Source organism: Pipra filicauda, unplaced genomic scaffold, assembly GCF_003945595.2.
Source record: "Pipra filicauda isolate LSUMZ 115617 unplaced genomic scaffold, ASM394559v2 scaffold261_size1826302_pilon, whole genome shotgun sequence".
Classification (NCBI taxonomy): Eukaryota; Metazoa; Chordata; class Aves; order Passeriformes; family Pipridae; genus Pipra; species Pipra filicauda.
The window spans coordinates 51,361-67,458 of NW_024104378.1; the positions used below are offsets into that span (position 1 = coordinate 51,361).

General features: G+C 39.5%; 1 protein-coding gene across 2 annotated transcripts in view; it reads left to right on the forward strand.

Annotated features, from left to right (window-relative positions):
• The window catches only part of LOC113987252 (BTG3 associated nuclear protein), a 104,960-nt gene that overhangs the window by 47,492 nt on the left and 41,370 nt on the right, over positions 1–16,098 (forward strand). The window contains exons 9-10 of one of the 2 annotated variants that reach the window (XM_027719788.2): positions 2,368–2,439; positions 4,377–4,421. In XM_027719788.2, coding sequence (XP_027575589.1) covers positions 2,368–2,439; positions 4,377–4,421 — 117 coding nt within the window. The remainder of the gene's footprint in view (positions 1–2,367; positions 2,440–4,376; positions 4,422–16,098) is intronic. The other variant, XM_027719789.2, reaches the window with a different exon arrangement.

Genomic DNA, 16,098 nt, shown 5'->3' on the forward strand with positions numbered 1-16,098 from the left:
GTCCTCAGCTTTTTCTAAATCCCTCCATTTAAACCCTCTCATTTCTTGCAAACTTTGATAAAGGTTGCAATTTAGTGTTTTATTTTTAAATAGTAACTTGTCCTCACTTAGGATTTTCAGTAAATAAACATCGGAGGCTTATGGGGAAAAAAAATTATTTGACAAAACTCTTCCTGCAGGATTTGCTCACACAGTTATTGCAAAGAAATACTCCTTCATTGTTTTATAGAATTTACCTGTTTTCCTACACTTGCCATGACACCAGCAGCCCTACAAAGTGTAGGGTTTACACACCAGAGTTGGTTTTAGCTGTGAATTACACAACAGAAATGCATTTATTTATTTATTTTTCTTTAAAACTGCATTCTCAGCTGGTTTTGAACATCTGTTGGCTGAACCTTTACATGTGTATTCGTTTAGCTACGTGTATATAAGTAAAAGTTATAAATATTGACATTTTTTAAGCCTGAGACACATTTCAGGCTGTGATTATTTCTGTACGTGGTTTTAGTGTCCTCTGAAAAAACCCACTTTCACTTTAGTCCCTCTGTCCCATGGTTTGATACAAGGATTGTTTGAAATTCAAACTTCAATTAAAATTCACTTAAAATTATTTTTAAAAAGTGTCCTCAGTGAAATAATGCTCTTTCTGCAGGAACTGGGTGCAAAAGTTCCACTTCCACTTCACTTTTGCCATACTTTCCAGTATTACCATGGGAATTTCCTTGTCTCTTGGTTTCCCTATGGATTTTAAATCTTCTTGAATCCTCGATGGATCTTTCTATGAGATATAATTGATGACTGTAAACCATTTTTCAAGTCTTGAAAGACAAGGTAGAAGGGAAAATTATATGAAACACATGAATATAATAGACGAAGTGGTTACATTTATAGGTGTAAGTGATGCAAATTTGCCTCATTAAATCTCCAGACTCGTTAATGATCCTTTAAACTGCTTGTAGAATCCAGGAAAAATCCTCTGTGACCCACAACCATTTTCAATGTCATAATTTAGACATATAGAGGTTGAAACAGGAGAAAATGGCATTGTTTTTTCAGTTCTGTGGAATAACACATATAGATCAGGCTAAGAGTCATTAGTAATGTAGTAGTTATTTATAATATATATTAAAAAATCAGTATTAGAGAAGGACTGTCCTTGAGGGCTGATTCTGTGTCTGCAAAAGATGAGTGAGCAGGTTTTTTTTGGTCATAAAAAGGTGAATAAAATCACTTCTCCCCGTCCCTCCAGCCAGAAAGGATTCCTTATACTTAAACCCACTCTAAATGGATCTCCCAAATGCTCCAGGCTTTTTCCTGGGAGCCCTGAGAGCTCCATGTTAAGGAGGGGAAAGTGATTTTAATCTGCACACAAACTGGGCAGTGCTCTAATTTTATATACAGCCCCTATTGTCAGAGTGAGACTTTCAGAGTGTTTTTTCTCCCTATAAATAGATGGTTTCCTTCCAAAGGAAATGAAACTGTTTGAAATAGAGGGATCTGTGTGTCTTTGAAAATCACATGCAATTGTTCTTGTGTTATAAAATCAGAAGAGCCTTTGACAGAATTCCAAATGATTATCTTTAATCTCATGCAGGCATATTAAAATGAACACAAAGCCTTAGAAACCCTCAAGGAGGTTATTTAGAATCCAATCTCAGGTAAATCACAGGAGCAAAGACTTGGCTGGGCTGGTCAGGATGCACGAGGAATTCCATCCACTCCTGTCCCTGTTTGGATCAGAGGACAGGCTTGGTACCAGTCTGGAGTGGGGACTATGGTCAGCAATGTAAAGTATTAACATGATGAACACTATTAGGGCAGTAACTGTGTTCAAATTAATGAATTCTTCCAAAATCTCAGCAGTTTGAGAGTCCTCGACATGGTCTGGGATCCCGCAGAACTGTGTGACTGTACACAAATCCATGGATAATTAGATGCCTTTGAATGCCTCACTCTTAGGGATATTTAGTCTTGCTGTATCTGTTTAAAGAACTGAGTTTGCAAGGTCTTTAAATTGGATTAATGTTTCAGTCACCAAGTCAGCCCCAAGCTTTGTGTGTAAGTCAAAAGCACAGATCCTTTGCCATAGAGAAATTCACTGCATAAATGTTATTTATTATTATGCCTGTTTTCTTCCCCCTTCAGTGAAAATGAACCATTCTTTGCTCAAAGTCACTCTGCTTATGTTTGACATAAAAGGAGGGGGAAATACAGTTGCACTTTATTTTTTACAGCTATTTTTAATAGTTTTCACTGAATAAACACTTTGCTTCTATACCTTGAGCTGTGCTGATGCAAGGTAGTAGCTGCTTCCTCTAGTCCTGATTTTCCTCTGATGCTCCTTGGTGTTTTCTTTTGTTGTGGATCCCACAGGGCCATCTCCACATAGCCCAAGTGCCCCAGGGGGAGCAGGTCCAGATCACACAGGACAGTGAGGTGAGCAAAAGTTTGGCTGTCCTGGAGCACATTTGGGGCCCTGATTCCAAAACTGCACCTCTGAAATCTGAGTAAAGTGAGAGGATGTGGTGGAACCAGAATGAAATGTGCTTTAGGGTGTTAAATGCAACCTGCTATTTCTCTCTGTTTGGTTTTTTTTTGGGGAGGTGGGTGGGTTTTTGTTTGTTTTGGGATTTGGGGGTTTTTATCCTCCTTGACCAGCTCTGTGTGTGTTACACTAATGATTGCTCTATAAAGCTGATGGTCTTTGGAAATTTAATACAGAATACTAGAGGAAATCAGTTTAGCTGCTTGCACTGCCATTAAAATGAAATTATTTTCTTTAGGTTTATGAACTAAATGTGTCCAGAATACTCAGTGCCATTGCACGTGGGAACTGTTGAACAGGAGTTGGAGAAAATTCCAGCCACCATCTAGTAAAGAGATTTTGCAGAACCAACTTACCTTCATTACTGACTAACTAATTTAGCACTGCAGTGTTTGCACTCTTTAATTTTTTCCATAAAAATAGTTCAGTAGAATGGAAATGGATAAATTCAGTCCTGAACCCCCCAGTTTTGACTCAGGCAAACCAGCTCTCAAAGCCAGGTGGATTTACCTGTGTGGGACTGCAATTGTTGGTTATTTGAGAATGTATAGATACTCCTAATTGCTAAAACTGCTGTTAGATGTCTGTGTTCTTTGTTTGAATAAAGAAGGAATAGAAAAATAAGGTTAAACAACAGTTTTAATCTGTACCATTTCCCTGTAGAGGTTTTTCCTCACTGTTAAGAATATCTGAATGTGGGTTATTTTAATCCACTTCCAAAGTACCCAAATCACATCTCATAAAACCACTTTGTGAAGGAATATTGTTAACACAGGCAGCTCTTGAAGAATAAATATTATCATAAATATTCTATAAATATTAGAGTTAAAGGCTTCTCCTTTGAAGAGCTTGTCTTGAGAGAAATAAAAAGGGATTAAAATACTCTGGGTCTGAAGGAATGCAAAGTGTGCTACAATAAAACTGAAGGAGTTTTGGATAAAAAAACCACTAAAAAAATTCTGATTCAGCAGATCCCGTTGTGATTGGTCCTGAGGTTCAGGCACCCCCTGTGTCCATCGGCTGTTTGTGTCTCTAAGACTTTCAAGGGCTGCATTTGAAAACATCTGGGCTTTAATTTATTCCAATGTACAGCTTCAAATGAGAGCAGGAGCTGCCAGGAAGAGACACTGCCCAAAACATGCAAATCAAAGAATTGGGATTTTTTTTTTTTCCCTCCAAGAAATCTGGTATTTCACTGTTTGGGAAGCTGGTTTTCCTTAATCCAATTGTGCTTTTGGAAAGGCGTCTCTGAGCATACGAATAAAAACTTCATTTTGTAAAGATTTCCTTATTAGACTTTGGAGCTACAGTTTCCTTTAAAATCCTTCCCATTATTGAGAATTTTTTTGTGATAGATGTAATTCCTGTAATAGAATTGTTAGTCTTCGGTAGTGAATTTTGATAAAACAAAAAACAATTAGTAAATAACACCCCACACATATAAAAGTGTTAAATTCTACTTCTAGTTTAGTAAGGGGTTGACTTAAATTTGCAGTTTTATATAAATAAGGAAACCCAAAAATTTTACCTCAGAAACAATACTGAGAAACTTAACATAAAAATGCATTATGTAGTAGCTTCCAAAAAGCAAAATATGCTGGTGCTGAGACACTTCCCTGCTTTTGATCTGTCTATCCCCTGTGGATGCAGAGCTGACTATGGGATTGGAGCTGGATTGCCAAAACAACCCTCAGGACTTCCTAAATTAATAGGTTTGCTTAATATTGAAGCTGTTTAATAATAAGATGAGAAACAGACTTTTTTCAGCATAAAGCAACTCTTTTTAAATTCCCAATTTTTATTTATTGTCAATGCTCTTTTTTTCCAGGGAAACCTGCAGATACACCAAGTTCACGTGGGTCAGGATGGACAGGTAGGAACAGAACTGAGTTTAAGCAGCATTTCCTTTGGTCTTTAACGTTGCTGTTGGAATTATCCCAGATTGTAAGTGGCTGTTTTAAGGAGGAAAATCTGTTGAAATAAACAGCTTGCAAAATGATGACATGCACATGAAATATTTTAAATACAAAAAGTCTTTGTATTATTTCATCATTCCTGCAACATATTTCATCCCTCTGTTTTATCCCTCCTCGTCTTTGGCCTCTCCCCCCCTGCATTTAGGAACTGGATTGATTTTGGTGTGTACAGTGTGTTCTTGTCTCTGTTCTCCACTGTCCCCATGGCCAGATGTGGACTCAGAACCCCACATTTATTGCTGATTTTTAAGCAGTTCTTTTTTTCATTACATGGAGAGGCTTGGGAGAAACAGATCTTTCCCATCTGCTTTTGTTCTTGCTGATAAAATGGCTTTATTAGGTGCTTATGCACACATGAGAGAAGAAAAAGCAGCTTTTACTTGGAGTGCTGAGTCACTGAAGGGCTAAATTAGCAGAATTTCCATGTCAGGTGGCAGCAAAATTGCTCCCATTTGATCTCAGACACACTTTCCTGAATGCTGAGCTCTCTTAAAATACAGCACAAAAACCTTCTTGTGAGAAGCTTTCAAGCCAGGCCACTTGCTATGGGTTTTTTTGGTCCTGTTGAATATGAATAAGTTGTGAGACATCTGGGGAGAACTCAAGTCCTGCCCTGCATTGAACAGTCTGACATCAGGAAGGTTTGGAACTCAGGGAAGCTCCCAACCCTCTGAACTTTTGACCACATACAGGATTTGTGTGGGGGTTTAAAAACAGCAAAATTAACCACTTTTAAGTCTTCTTTACTGAGGTTTTCATCAGCAGTACTTCTGCAGAAGTGGGACTGGGGAAGGTGATTTTTTCCTGTGTGTCAGAACTTTTGGTTTAGTGCTTATTGTTCTTTTTTCTTTTTTGGTGAAATATTGCTGCCCAAATTGCACCTTCTTACAAGACAAATATTAGGTGGTTTTATGTCTCTCTGAGTGAGGCATGTAGATTAAGTTGAATTTACTTTTAATTAAAACCTAATAGCTTTATTTTTCTCCTTGAAATATCTATTCATGTGTAAATTTGTGTGCCTGTGCATATATATGGATATATGTGTATTGTTAGAATGTGTGAGAGCACACCAGATAGGGAAGAAAACCATGATTAATTGCCCTTTTTTTGTTTAAATCAACATCATGTTATCTATATCTGCACTATCACACAGTATATATATTTGGGATAATCTTGGTTCTGCCTAAGTGGTTGTTGGCTGTGCATGTGTATGTAGAAAATCACTTTAACATCCAATTTTTGTGGTTTTTTTAACTAACTGTGCTCTGAGCTCTGCTTTTAAACTTTCCTTGGAGAAACAAATAGTGAAGTGCTGGTTTTTTGTTTTTATTTCCTGAACTCAGCTGCATTTTGTGTTTTGAGCATCACCAGCCAGGTATTGTCACACTTCAGCTGGTGGCTCTGCAAATTCCCAGGAATCCTCAAACTCCTCCAAAAGGATTTGCTGGAAAATGGTTATTTTTCAGTGGACCATAAAATAGGAGCAAGCAAATATTTAGGGGATTTTTAGCTCCCTCCTGCATTAATTACTGAAAGCTTCATCAGCAGTTTGGGCCCTGAAGTGGGTGAGCAGCACTCACATGATCCCTGTGCTAAACGAGTTCTGTGGCTTCTGCTCATCAGCTGATCTTTGTTTATCTGAGCTCCTAAAACTGCAAAGGATAAGGAGTTAAACTAAACTGTGCTTGTGGTTGAAGAAGGGGAGTTGAAACAAAGCCATTTTCCTTGGCACTGGGAGCAGGATAAGAGCACAAAAACCTGTCAGGGATCTGGGGCAGGGTAACTTGAGTCACGACAGTCCAGTAGCTGTTCAGGACCTGGGATCAAAGAAAAACTCCTGTAGTTTTCCAACCTGTCCATTATTTTTCAGGAAATTGGCTTTTCCTTGCGTGTTTTGAACTCTAATGCACCAGCCAAGGGACTCTGGGGGATATTGATAACAAGGAATATCGTGGCACTTACTGAGTGTTTTAAGCTGATTAATATATACTTATCAGTGGCACTAAATCTTAGCTTGGATACTAAATATTCCCCTTGAAAATTCATCTCAGGCTGCTGTTTTCCATGTATTCTGTGCACTGAGCAGGTGTAAGTGTTCTCTCTGCCCAGGTGAGGTTTGGTCCTGCTGCTGCTGGAGCTTTTCACTCTCAACCACAAGTGAAAGATTTACAAGAAGCTGGGGCTGCAAAGCATAGATTTATAAACTCCATGTGAACTAAGGCATAAAATGGCATAAATGTACCATGAAATTTTATCAGGAAAATCCCCAAGGTGACACAGATGTTCAGGTACTAAATCCTGGCTTCTCTGCACAATTCTGCCCTTTGATTTTAACTTCCCCCCCCCTTTGTCTGTCCTGGTAGTTGCAGTGAACTTAGATTTTATTTTTCTGGCATCACTGTCCATGGAATAATGAAATCATTCCAAAAAGAGCTCTGTCTACCTCCACATGTGTTCTATTAGCTGGGAGTTTCATATTTCAGTGCACGTTTAATAAAAATACCAAACTGCAAAAATAATTAGACTTTATATTAACGAACACTCGAAACCTCGGAGTAGTGGGAATTTTTTGGACTTTGCATTTGATCCTTATGAATTACCAGAAGTTTTCTAATTTGTCTGCTCTGATTACCTGCCTTCCTTTCTCCCTAACTCCATCCTTTTCTTCCTTGGAACATCCCAGGAGATGTTCGTGTGTGTCCTGCGCAAGGTGAGGTGTTGCCACAGTGCTCAAAGATAGGGATATAAAGAGGTAGAACAGGACAATTCCAAGGCCATTCCTTGATCCTGCATTTCAGACATTTTGTTCATCCTCCCAACCAGTGTTTCTCCAATTTAGGCATTAATTAAAATGACACCAGGCAAATGGTCTTCAACTAATAGCCTTAGTTCTTAAATTGAAAAGTTAATGTACTTTAAAATCTCAAATAGGATTGTTCATATTCCGGGCAGCTGACAATTTGTCCTGCTGAGTGACTGAAAAATTAACAGGAATTGCAGCATTTAGTTCACTTGGAGCAGGATCTGTAGGTAAGGTAGAAAAAGCGGGAGAACTCAGGACAAAGGAGCATGTAGGAAAAAAACCAGTCAGTGTAAACTGCTTTTGTGGGATCTGTCTGTATAGGAAATAAATGTGCAGAATTGACATTTTATATAATCGTAGACAAAAGTCTGTCCCAGGGAAGTTTGTGATCAAAGAGGTGCAGTGAGACCCCTGAGTAACTGCTGAGTTACAGGTACAGAGAGAGGGAGGGGATCTGGTTCCTACGGGTTTTTCTGCTGTTTTCTGAGGAATTTGAATGGAGCAGGGATTGTTTTATCTTCTCCTGACCTTCTCCTCTGAGCTTGATGCTCTGAGCTTTACAGCAGCTCCAAGGGCTGGGAGGGTTCAGACTGTGAAGGGGAAGCATCCTCATGTGTGGAATGATTGTAGGAGAGCAGATCCATGACTGTGAAAGATATCCTTGGAAAGCTGCTTGTGATGGAGAAAATAGAGCAGAGTTGAGGGTGGGAGGTTGGGCCTGGAAGGCTGGGATAGAGAGATGGATGGATCAGCCAGGGTTTGTCTGTGCTGCCCTGAGAGGGGTTGGAGCTGGGTCTGGGGCAGGTCTGGGTTAACCCCCACAGAGCCTGTGGTGGAGCTCAGGAGGAGAAACAACCTCGTCACCTCTGTCTGAAACATCTGTCCTGGGCCTGGGCTCTGCTGGAGTCTTGGGAAGGGCAAGAAATCTGGCAGGGCTGGAGAAGGGGAAGAAATGGTTCCAAATGTTCAGAGGGAAAAACCCCCTATCCTGGTAATCCCACGTAAAATCCAGTGAATCTTATTTGTGACTGGATCAAAGTGAACTGAAAATAGGTTGGTTTGTCGAGGAAATCACAGATCCCAGAATCACTGAGGGTGGAAAAGAGCTTCAAGACCATCAAGTCCAACCTGTGACCGATCCCCACCTTGTCACCCAACCCAGAGCACCGAGTGCCACGTCCAGGCCTTCCTTGGACACCTCCAGGGATGGTGATTCCAAACCTGCCTTGGCAACCCCTTCCAAATTCTCCACAGACCTGTGGGACAGTCAAAACCAACACTGACATCTGGGTTTTGTCTCTCTGTTTACATCTCTGATCATTATTGAGACATTCACAATTTTGTGGTGAGGGCACCACGTTTTTTAAGGTCAAATTGAATCCATAACTCAGTTATAATTTTCACTTATACAAACAAAAATGTTGTTGACATTTCCATAATAACTTGGCTGCTGCTCTGTTTTGTTTGTGCATTTTCCAGATGTCATTTTTTTGGGAAAGAAACATATATTTTCTGAATATGCTTTTTAATTGCCTTTGGAATAGATCTTGTAGTTTCTATCAATATTAACCACTTCAATTATAATATATTATCCAAGACAGAGAAAAGAATCATCTTCTGCAATTTTTAATTTTCATATAATGCATTCAATTAAAAAGTTCTAGATTTAAATATGCTAAAATTCTTTATTCAAGTTGCTCAGGCAAGAATTAACACAATGTAGGAAGTTTTTTCCCTATCCCTGATTTATCAGCAGTAGAGGGCAGTAGAATTAAGATGATTCTGAGCTATTTGCTGAAGCTGGAAGGAATGAGGAGGAAACTGAAGTGGGAGAAATGAACTGCTCCGAAGTCACCCCTGGAAAGTATTTTTTGCGGGGACAGAGAAGGTCTGAGTGAGAGTCTTTGTGCTTGTGGGGTTGGGAGAGAGAGGAAGGGTTGGAAAGGCTTTGAGTTCTATTAATTCCAATTTTTTTTTATTATCGGAATAACACAAACAGAAAAATGGCTGTCAGAAGAAAAATAATCAAATTAAAACTGCAATATCATTCAGCTGGAACCTGAAGACTCCTTGATTGGATTTGGAAAAAAATAAATGATTATTTCTGACTGAGACTTCCTCAATAATTGGACTAAATTCTACTGAAGTCTCGCAGGTCTGAGCCTGTTTTTAGGAGCAAAAATTAAAAGAATTGTTTGGAAACAACATTTGTTTTGTGGATATTTCAGGTAAAATCAGAGTGTCTTTGTGGAAACACAGAGTTTTTATGGGAACACTATTTATGATAAAGTAAGAGTGGTTAAATATTTAAGTAGGAGTATTTTAATGACAAGATTTTTTGGTTTTGTTTGAAGATTTTTGTGCACATCCTCTTTAATTCAGTGCCTCATACAAGAGGTGTCTCCACTTCGTTCCTTAAAGTAGTTCGTCAAAACCACAACACTCTTAGTCTGAAAACTTAGTTTGCTAAAGAAGGTGGTATTTTAGCAAAAGAAAATGGAGAAATTTCATTTAAAAGCAGTGAAGTGCCCTAAGACTTACAGATATGTATGGGTTAAAAAAAGCTTAGGGGAAAAACCTGCTACTCGGGGATCAGTAAAATACAAAATATCTCTGAAAAAATTAATATTAATATTATAAGGAAAATTTGTGTTAATTCTTGCTAACTAAAAAGGTGTAATAAAATATTTAGTTTATATGTATATAAATGTGTATATAACACACATATGTGGGTTTGATATGTAGATTAAGGGCAGAATTTAAATGGGTTTGTGGGAAAGGAAGGAAACAGAGAAGGGAACAGGATTATCAGGAGCGGAAGAAAGGAGTTGCTACTCTGGTGATAAAGCAGATATGAAGTTGGTTTAGTGTATTTAGGGTTTGCTGTAGAGATATTTATGTTTTAGTCATCAAAGGTCATTAATTGTTGTTAATCTGCAGTTTAAAATGTGAATATAGGAAATTATGGGCAAGGCTGCCCTTTGTTCTCTGTCCACTAAAGTTCACTGAGGCTTTTCGGGTCTGAGGTTTATAAAGCCATTTTTGCTTTACTATTCAGTAAAAGAACAAAGATCTCCTTGGAAAATGCTCAGTTTTATATTGAATTCCCCATCAGTCACTATGTGATTGTTATTTGCTGGAATTTGCTCTGGTTTTATGTGAAGTCCTTAGAGCAGCTGTAATTTTGATGCCTTCAATTTTACTGTGATAATGCTTTGTCCCATCCAAGATCTCAGTGTAGCATCTAAGAGGTGACATGAGAAAGTTTGCAGGTGCCTTTCAGTTCAGCTTGTTTAAGAAGTTTTTCCTTATCTACTAATTATTATTAACTCCCATCCATCAACCCAGTGGTTTGGGGTTTTTTTTGTCTTTATATGCTGAAAAAAGCAATCTCTGCTGAAGGCAAAGGTAAGCAGAGTCTCCAGCAGCAAAATCTCATATTTATGGTATTTTTTTGTCACTTCTGCTTTTGGCAAAGTGTGACAATAAAGGAACAGCTTCCCAATAATAACAGGATCAAATGTGCCCCTTTCAGCCCTGCAGTGACGCAGGTGAAGATTTGCTTTGGGAGCAAACAGTGAATTCCAGCAGCTCCTTCCAGCTGTGAGCACAGAATATATGGCTGTGTTTGCAGCAGAGGCTTTTTCCTAGTGCTCCTCGAGATTTAGACATTATGTCAGGCAACTATTTCTGTCTCCTGCTCAGAATTCCCCGTTCCCAGTTCAATGTGTCTCTGGATGATGGAGCCTTTCACCAATACCTTTCTCACTCCACAAACTTGTTTTTCTTTGCCTTGCTGATCAAAAGTAGCAAAATGTCCAGAGAGACGGTAAAATCAGCCTTTATTTTAATACTGATATGAATTAGGATTTTTTTTCCACCTCTTAAATTACTTCTTTCCATTTGTAAAAACCTTCTGACTGGTGGAAAGAATTAATAGAGGTGATTTGTTAATCTCTTACAGGTATTTCTTTGATACAGTCCCTCAGTTCTTCGAGTGATCTGTGGTAGTTGTAAAGCAAGATTGTTTAATTAAGGTTTTGGAAAAGGATAATATTTTCTGTCATCTTTTTTTTTTTTATTTTTCTCCTACGAAGGTGGGTTGTTCCATTAAAATTCCATTCAAGCAGACAGGAGCATTTATAATGCTCCAAAGAATATGTGCTCTATTTTGGAGTATATTATGTTCTTTATTCACCCAAATCTTGTTTTAATATTGCTGTAAACTTAATAAGAAGAGATGAGATACGAAATGATAATCTTTTAAATATAAGGAAAAATAATTTTCTCCACCTTGATAGAAGGCAGAGGTCTAAGCTGCCTCTTATTAGAGATTTTGGTAATAAAATCTCAGCTTGTAGAATAGCAGTGATCACAAAGCTATCTTGCTGGGCTAATCTAGAGAAATCATTTCTTTTTTGTTTTGTTTATTCTTTTTAGTGCTCTTCATTTATGATTTTTCTCATCATGTGATGTGAGCCCTGTTTGTGCTGCAGGTTTGCCCTCAGCCCATCCCTGTTCTCTGCCTGGGCTCCAGCAGTGCCACCTCAGTTGTTTCAGATATTAGGGAGGTTTCATCATGTGCTCAGAAATCACTGCTCCATGTTACAAATTCCAGCCCAGGAAGGATCTGGGGAATATTTAACCTGGAGAAGAGGAGGCTCAGGGGGGACCTTCTTGCTCTCTGCAACTCCCTGACAGGAGGATGGAGCCGGGGGAGGTCGGGCTCTGCTCCCAGGGAACAAGGGACAGGACCAGAGGAAACGGCCTCAAGCTGTGCCAGGGGAGGTTCAGATTGGACATCAGGAGGAATTTCTTCCTGGAAAGGGCTGTCAGGCACTGGAAGGGGCTGCCCAGGGAGGTGGTAGAATCCCCATCCCTGGAAGGGATCCATCCATGGAACAACTGGCTGTGGCACTCAGTGCTCTGGGCTGGGTGACAAGGTGGGGATCGGTCACAAGTTGGACTTGATGATCCTGGAGATCTTTTCCAACCTCAGTGATTGGTACAGTTGGGCTGTCAGTGCCCAGGATGGGTTGACACTGGGTTCACTGAAATCCTGAAATCCATGGCTGGGAGCAACCACTTGCTCCTGGCAGAGCCTGAGCTGTTCAATGTGGAGAGATCTCCCTTCATCCCCAGGAAAACCCAAATCACGTGTAGGTGAGATCAGGTCACTTAATGGCAGGTGCATAATTCAGGCCATTAATTTAATTAATCTTCCCTCTATGTTAAACTGGACAGTAAATCTTGATGACTTAAACCTGTTTCCAGATTGCTTGTCTGGGTTAAATCATAAATGGAATTTTGGAGAAGTTCCCAAATGGTGGTCAAGGCTTTTGGAAACCTTTTGAGACCAATTGAAGTATATGAAATTGGGAAATGGCTCCTCTTTTTTGTCTCCCCTCTGTTAAAACAATTGCTTTTGACCAAGTTTGGGGCACCAAACCCACTCCTTTTAAAATTTCAACCACAGTGGCTCAGCTTAAGAATAAGTTTATCTTTGTAGAAGAAAACCTGTGTGATTTACAGAGAGTTTTCAGGGTTTTAACAAGTTAATGTTAAACAAAGTGTGATTTGACCAATTGGTTGACTTTTGTCTGTTGTTCATATATTTAATCCTTTCCATCGTTCAACTTTATTTTCAGGCCAGTTTTCCAGAATTCTTAAAATATTTCAAACTAGCTGAGGGAATAAAAAAAATTCATCTAATAAATTCTAATAAATTGAATAAGAATGATCAGAGATCCTAAATTTGAGATTCCTTAGCTGGTTGGAACACACCATATTAAAAAAAAAAAAAAAACACTACAAGATGACCACCTTGTTGCTTAATTTAGACATAAAAATTCAACATCAACAGCACAGTTTTAATTTCTGCTCTATTTTAATTAGCTGAGGTAGATTTCCTTTATTCAGAGCACATCAGTGTATTACTCCGAGGAACACTTGGAAAGTCTGTTCGGAAAACCATCGGCCGTGGCCGTTTCTTTAGTGCTCTGTGAACAACATAATTCTTTGTGGAGTAAGTATTTAAAATGATAAACTTGCTTCACTTGATTTGATCCGGTCTGCTGGGATTAGTTGTTGTATCTTGACTCCATCAATTATCCAGTTGGATCTATCAGTTCCTGCCTGGGCTGGAAGCAAAACTCCTTCACACAGAGATAGTCTTTTCCTTTGATACAAACTCTGGGCTCCAACCAGGGTTGATTATGAATGAATCTGGTTTATAAATTGCTGCTTTTTTTTTTTTTTTTTCAACTATTTTTACTCCTAAAATATGTCATTCCATTCTGCTGGAATGTTGCTAAATATTTGTGTTGAGCAGCAGAAGTGTCACGGAGTTCACCAGGAGGAAGTGTTGGAATGGTGTTACTTATCACGTTAGTGGGGTTTCTAGTTAACTGTTTGTTATGGGCTGGGGTGACACTGGCCACGAGGGATCTCATCCCACAGGAATCACACAGGAGAGGTACCATCCTCAGAAAGGCTGGAGAGGGACTTTGGACAAGGGCCTAGACTGACAGGACAAGGGGGAATGATTCCCACTGCCAGAGGGCAGGGTTAGATGGGATATTGGGAAGGAATCCTTCCCTGTGAGGGTGGGGAGGCCCTGGCACAGGTTGGGCAGAGAAACTGTGGCTGCCCCATCCCTGGAAGTGTCCAAAACCAGGTTGGATGGGGCTTGGAGCAACCTGGTCTAGTGGAAGGTGTCCCTGCCCATGGCAGGGGGTGGGACCAGATGATCTTGAAGGTCCCTTCCCACCCAAACCATTCCATGATTCTCTGACTCAAATCCAGCCCATCTTGCATTCAGTTTGTGTGTGGTTTGTGATGGATGGAATTCAGCTGGAGGCCGATGTTGGTGGTGCCAGGAGATGGAACAGCAGAGAAAGAAAAAACACTGCTCAGGACTTCTCAATTCTGGAACTGTGCTGGGAGATTTTTGATCTTTGAGTTTTTCTTCAACAGAGTTCAGCTCAAGGCCAGGACATCTGGGAAGTGTGAACAAAGGAGTTGTCCAGGTAGAGAGGAGAAAGTCAAGCTGACCCAGAGACCTTGCTCTGAGAAGTGAATGACAGTGTTTCAACAATGGCACAGGGACTGTTGGGGGTAACTCCGATGGGATCATGTTTTCCTGCGAGGTTTGTTCATAGTAGGTCAATCCCTAAAAAGGGTGTCAGACAGCAGAAATGGGTTGTAAGGGTCAAGAGAGGAGAACAAGTCTGGATGTTACACCAGAGCTGTGCCAGAAGTCAACAGTGAGGATAAATTTTTGCTGTGATACCCATTTTGTGGGTGTCTGAGGGGGTCCCTTCGGTGTGAAGTCACCCGAAGGAAGGACAGTTCTGCCTCTGTGTGCTCTCCCAGAGAACAGGACGTGATCTCCAAAGCCACGTGGGCAAACACCACATGGTTGGACTCTGGTGTGTGTTTTCCTGGTCAGTGGTGATGTGTCAGAGGCACTGTCTGAAAGCTGAAGAAAGGAGTGATCAGTGGATCATCTGTTCTGAATTAAACCAAATATGACTTGGACTTGTGTAATGGGAATGGAGCTGTCAGAAACATTTGTCATTGGCCACATTCTTTTCCAAGTGATGTGAAGAGATTTGTCAGGATTTGGAGGCCATTTAGTCTAACACTGGACTTTAAGAAGGACCAAAACTCACTCAGGAGCTCCATGATTGTATTGCAGGACCGTTTTTGTCAGTTTAGAAAAGCCCCAAACATGGGGGCTTTTCATCTTCTGTGGAGATTTTCCAAATTAAAATCATTTTCATTTGGCTCCATGTACTTTATCTGGAGTAGAGAAGTAGGAGCTGAGGAAATCCAGGATTCTGAATGCTGGAAAGCCAGGACTCTGGATGATTGACCTACAAATGGGCAGCTAAAACTATTCAGGAGTCACTTTCTTATGTTCTTTTGGAAAATATCACTATACAAGAATATTTTCTAGGTAGATCAGTTGCAAATGTCTTCATTAGACATTTCCTTTGGGAAACTTGAATTTAGATGTCTTGCTTTGAAGTTCAAGTCTTGGCTTAGCAATATCTGGACCTTCCTGGATTATTTTGTTGAAGATCCACAGGTGCTTCAGTTTTCCATGCATTGAATGATGTCTTGGTCATTGTTATGGGAAGACACTGGAATAGATTTGGAGATTGTGTCAAACTTGATTTCTTCAAAAATCTGTCCCTAATCTTTAAAAGAGACGAAATTTGTCTCACTGATGACAGTAAACCAACACTGACTTGGTTGTTGAATAAGGAATGACATCCTTACAAAGCCAGAGTTTTCCACAGTGAAGCACCAACATTCCCTGTTTTTAACAGAGTTTTAATCTTTTTTCCTGTTCTGTTACATCAGACTAAGCCAGATTGTTTCGTAAGTATTTATTTTTAATTTATCTTTTCCCTGCCTGAAATATCAAGTGGAAAAGCTTTTCCTTTCAGCCTCATGTCTAAAATCAATATAAATTGTAAAATTATAACACTGGAATCCAGGTTCCCAGACTTTGGCAACATGGACTGAGGGAGATTTTGACCTTCCTCATTGTTTTGTTCCTTAAATAATTGACATTTCCAGAAAAATATGTATTTTTTTCTCTTCAGAATTCCCTGTAAGGAAAAACTCAAATCCTTTAAGATGTTGATTGTGCATAATTGTAAGAAAGGGAACTATAATTCATAAAGAAATTTAAATTATTCCCTAGAAATGAATAGTATTTCTTTAAATCTGTTTTGCTTAGACTGGGAAAACACAAATGA